General features: G+C 36.7%; 1 protein-coding gene across 3 annotated transcripts in view; it reads left to right on the top strand.

Annotated features, from left to right (window-relative positions):
• Positions 1 to 5,357, top strand: part of LOC106532726 (protein diaphanous homolog 3) — a 101,715-nt gene that overhangs the window by 28,348 nt on the left and 68,010 nt on the right. For all 3 annotated transcript variants that reach the window (XM_014028846.1, XM_014028847.1, XM_014028845.1), the window contains 3 exons: positions 2,790 to 2,908; positions 3,012 to 3,076; positions 4,046 to 4,150. In XM_014028846.1, the coding sequence (XP_013884300.1) occupies positions 2,790 to 2,908; positions 3,012 to 3,076; positions 4,046 to 4,150 (289 nt within the window). The remainder of the gene's footprint in view (positions 1 to 2,789; positions 2,909 to 3,011; positions 3,077 to 4,045; positions 4,151 to 5,357) is intronic.

The following is a 5,357-nucleotide window of genomic DNA, read 5'->3' as shown; positions in this document are numbered from 1 at the left end:
GTTTTATACATGAGATTGTATTATACACAAATAAATACGGTAAATCCTTTGTTTAAATCCAAACATACATTAAGCTAAAGGCTAAAGTCCAGTGGAGTGGAGCTGAGCAGTGGTAATGATGCACACTGGTCAAGAGGTTTGGTTTTTGTGGGCTTCCAGCTCCTTCTCCTTTAAGCTCGCTCAATGACTTTGGCTAACAAAGAGAATGCTTTCTCTTTCATCTCGTAGCAGTATCCAGCAGCCGAGGCTCTAGAGCATTTCTCATCTCCTATTAGTGGTGCTTTTCAAAGGCTTACTTTATGTTGGTTCACTCACAGCTGGGTGTGACCTGAACCTCAGGCTGATCAAAAGGAGGAGCTTTTATCTCAACTGTATGAAATGTTTCACCTTCAGTTTATTCCCCCCACCCAAAAACCACACTGTTCTGTCCCTCTGCTGCGTCTTGTTACCTCTCTTCATCTGAAATGATTAGAAAATGTTAATACTAGTTGTTTTGGCTGCCACTGATGGACTGTTCCTTTGAGATGCACTTTGAAGTTTTTCTTCCTGTAAGTAAACAAACGTATGTGAAAGTTGGCAGCCATTCACAAATTTCACTTGCCACTTTTTAGTTAAGGGGTTTATTAACTGTCAGTATAAGAAAATTAAACAGCTTGGGGATTTTATTCGATTTTTTATGAAAATAAATTTTATTTTGACTAGGTGTTATGACATTGCAATGAGCATTTTTTTAAATTATTGATTAAAATCAACAAGCATTTAAATAGATTAATTAATTCACCTTTTCTTTGATTTTCGCATGAGCCCTCTGCCTCAGCTTTAACATGCCACATCTGTTTTTACTCTGTTTGTACTTGACATTAATATTAAGTAATTGCTTGTGGTGTTTTTGAGCCCAAACGTAACAAAAACCAGTGTTTGTGAGTAATAAGATTGACTCGCAGACCAAGAGATGYTTGTAAAATCAGGCTAATGGCTGCAGCTGTGCTGTGAGATTGCCCATGATGGCATTTAAACCATAGGCAGTCATTTTTACTTATTGTTTAATTTTACTCATATTATACCAGGACTAACTACACTATTTGTACACTTTTTTCCGAGACTTATGATGTGTCTTTATTTCCATCACCTCTTTTTACCCGTGACGAGCATTCAGTCTGTGTTTCTTTAATGGCAAATCATTTTACTGATAGAATTGCCAATTGGTTTTCCATTTCCAGCTGGAGTCTCGTATTGCCTCCACTTTAACTAATTTCCTTGGGGGCGGGCTTWGTTTCCCTGCCCAATCACAAGGGATTAATAAATCTAGTGTCAACAAAGATATCTGTCTTGCATTTGCTTTCAGTGATTAAATTATTGTTCTTCTCTTTGTTTTTTTAGCGAACATGCATTCAAAATGGGAGCCTTAGGTGGATAAATTAATATACAGTATGGGTAGAATGAACTATGGCTGCTGCAACACATGTTGTTCCTTTTCCTTTTGGTTTCAAGGTCTCGGTTAATAAAAAAGACAACATTCTTCAAGTCTTAATGCTATATTTTTAATCTTTATTTTTACAACAAAACATGGAAAATAAAAACAATATATGTTTCTCAAAACAGTTGTGATGGAGAACTGCTGAAAAACCCTTAAGGGGCTTAATAAGGGGCAATATCCATAGAAACAATTATATATAACAACTTAAAAACATTTATATATTATGTAGAAAAGTACATTTCTTTATATAAAACAATTAAAATAGCATTTAAAACACAAACCAATATGAAAAATTCACACAACTTAAGAGCAGTAATTTGACTCTGTTTAAACTCTTTAGAAACCGCTATGAGTGATGTGGGAATATTTACAAAAAAAATCTGTTTACATTTAGGCAACTATCCGTTTTGTGCATCTTTTAATTCATTGACATTATAATCAATATCAGATTTAATCTCTTTATTAAAAAATTGACTAAACCCAAGATTCCCGTTTACTCTTTGTAAATACTAAAATACTTGGTAATGGTTTGGTGCAGAAAGACGTTTGACTCTGTTGCATTTTTGCAAGATAATAAGCAAATCAAACAGTTTTTCCCCATCTTGCTTTAGTGTTGTGGTTCTAGCATTGCATCAGATCTGCAGTTTTTATAAAACTCATATTTTTTTGCTAATGGAAGTTTCTCAGTTATTATAYGATTATTGCGTTTATGGAGTTAAAGGTAATTTCGTCCCTAATATTCAGCATTGTTAAATATGCATTACTCATTTTACCATGTCATTAAAATAATGCTCACATTAGTAAGACTTGTGTGTGTATTTTGACGATAACTGCTTCGCTAATATTTATTTTGTACTCATGAAATGCTTTCAAAGTAACTGCAAGTGTGTTGATCAAAGTAGTAATATGGCTAATGATGCAACTAGTTGTTGGAAAACTTGTTGATTTCATGAAAGAAGGTTGAACTTCTCTGAACTCATGAGGAAAGTCTTAATGCTGTTTTCAATGCAACTTTTGGCCGAATAGTGAGGAATTAATTTGATTGATTTACGAAACTGTGTGGAAAATGGGGGCTACAGTAGCTCGGRGGTCAGTGCTGCAGTCTTGTAATATATGTCTTTGGTGTGGGTTTGCTTGTYGTGGTGACCCCTGAGCAGCCACAAGAAAAACCATTGATGTGGAAAATAAACGGATGAATTGTTGCACCGTCACAAGAACAGAAACCCATGTATTAATATTCTTAATGTTCTTTTTCAAGTAAGTTTTCTTCTACTCACTTTGTTTGTCCTGTATATCTCATGTCCACTCCCAGGCCTCAGTACTTTAAGATCATTGACGAGTGTGTCTCTCAGATCGTGCTGCACCGCAGTGGCACCGACCCAGACTTCAGTTACCGCAAGCGCCTGGATGTTGACTTCAGCCACCTTTTAGGCAAGTTTAATGCTTCTACTCTTTGACTGTGTATATATATATATATATATATATATATATATAGTGAATTATTCATAATTCATTAACAACAATTTGTTTTCAGAGGTGTGTGTGGACAAAGCTCGGATTGATGAGTTTGAACAAAGAGCCTCAGAACTGGCACAGAAGGCAAGTATTGACAAATAAAATTGTTTCGATTTTACCTCTGTTGCATATCCACACTCCCACCAGGACAAGAGAAAAACACAACATTTAGGTATTTACCATACTTTACAGACTATAGGTTGCGTCAGAACAGACATTTAATCTGGAATAATATGCAGAACATACTTCCTAGGATGCAACAACAGCTAGCATTAGCCAATAGCTTACTGTCTTTTTGTCATTAGCATCGTACTGCTGGATGGTCCGGTACGGTCTTCGGTACTTTTCCTTCAGGTTTGGTGAATTCTGTAATTGTTGTGTTGCAAATAAAATAAAAATGCATTCCAACAAGCAAGTTACCAGTAAGTTTACCAATCCCATTCCACATCACGCAATTAGCTTTTTTTCAATTCTTCAGTGCAGAAAGTGTAACCTCACAAGTTTCTCATTCACTCCAAACTTTATTTTCGCTGCTTGATTACCATTTTGGGCTGCACATTACTTTTTTACTGGACAGGAATGACATATTGTAGTTGTCACGAGTCGTGGCTGCAGACAGTAATGTTTACTCCTTGGTTTCTGTCAGTCAGTATGAACTAAGCTTTTACAGCATCAGTCAAAAAATGTGTCATGAAGAGGAAAAAATGTATAAACTGCAGGACCAGCCAAATGATGGAAAAAGTGACTTATAGTCTGGAAATTACAATATTATGACTTATTGTATGAGTTAATAACTGTTAAGATAACATAATCACTAGGAAGCAAACACTACAAGGCGTGAAGTTACAAGTATCAGAGCAGACATTGAAACATTCTTTAAATTAGTTATAGGTTTAAAAATTGACCTAAAAATAATGAAACAAAAATTAAAAAACATGGTTTTTTGCAGGAGCAGCTTCAGTCATGAATCAGTGATTCTTAAAGGATTCAAAAATTTCCCCTACTTCATTATCAGAGGTGTTGGTGTTATTAAATTTGTGTTTTTTATTTTAGTTTGATGAGGAGTTCCTCTGCAGACAGGAGGCACAAGCTCAGCTGGTGAGGTACGAAGAGCAAACAGCTGAACTCCAAGCAGAGCTGCAGGCCTTCAGGTCTCAGGTATGTGATGTGCTGAGACGTTTCAGTGTCTTTTTGTACTTAAAGGAGGTGGGATGATAAAAATTCTAGCTGTAATCACTCTACGTAGGCTCATAATTCTAGCACAGAATTGCAATTCAACTTCCTTTCTTCCTTTTCGTGATGAGATGTTTTTGTCTTTCGGGGCACTGTGTGGGAACAGTGGAAGAGGTTTTATCCATTGGACCCTGCAGTTTGGCTTGACATGGAGGCTGCTCTGCTGGCTAGCTGACACTAAGTCTAATGAGAACACTGACCGGTCCTCCATGTTGGCCATTTCTAATTCTCTGATCTCTATCCCATAAGAGGAAATTGTTCTAAAAGCAATTTATTCTGACAACCCCTTCAGCCTCACCCCTCCTCCAATTACTCCAGAGAGTTACTCCCACACCCTGGTGCTGCAAGATAACTACACACACACAGAGAGGGGAAGAGAACTTCCCTCTTTTTTGTGATAATTTTTCAATTTCAGAGCGCAAACACAGAGTGAATACTCAAATAGTACCTTGGTTCAGATGGTGACGGTGTGTTTAGCCAGCGGAGGTACATAGACACGCATGCTTTGTTCTTCCGTCTCTGTCGGTCCACTTATTTTTCAGCCTTATCCTCGCCTTCACACAGGTATGCATGCTCGTGTATTCAATGAAGGTGTTCTTTTTCTGTAAAGGCGGTGGCAGAAAAGGGCCCGTGGTTGACCTTTAGTGTGCATCTTTAATCAAAAACTTGCACATGGATCAATAAGTCATTTGCTCTCTGTGATACAATTTACAAAGCTTGGAGGCCCATTTATATTAGATTTTAAACTTTAGGAGAAATTCCTTGTAGGTATATTCTGAACAGAACTGGAACTGTTTATGAACATATTGCCATTGCTTGACAACTCACCTGTGTTATCTGCAACAGATTGATTATTTGAAAGGAATTCATGCTGTATGTTCTAACTCAGGGGTTTCATAACCGTTTTGACCTCGGGGCCCAATTTGTTGAACATAAAGTGACACGAGGCCCAGTCAGACCGTACCAATGTATGTATCAAAATGATAATTATTCTAATCTAAATCTTGGTTTAATTTTTATTGTATTTACATCATAACTAAACTATCATAACTAACAAACATTTTTATATTGTAACCTGCCCATAACAATTATTTGAACAAATACAAAGGTCAGTCAACAGACCACTCAGGCT

This window comes from Austrofundulus limnaeus, unplaced genomic scaffold (genome assembly GCF_001266775.1).
Source record: "Austrofundulus limnaeus strain Quisiro unplaced genomic scaffold, Austrofundulus_limnaeus-1.0 Scaffold820, whole genome shotgun sequence".
NCBI classification, from domain to species: domain Eukaryota; kingdom Metazoa; phylum Chordata; class Actinopteri; order Cyprinodontiformes; family Rivulidae; genus Austrofundulus; species Austrofundulus limnaeus.
The sequence above is the reverse complement of the archived record's forward strand: the minus strand, read 5'-3'. Positions and strand labels throughout refer to the sequence as shown.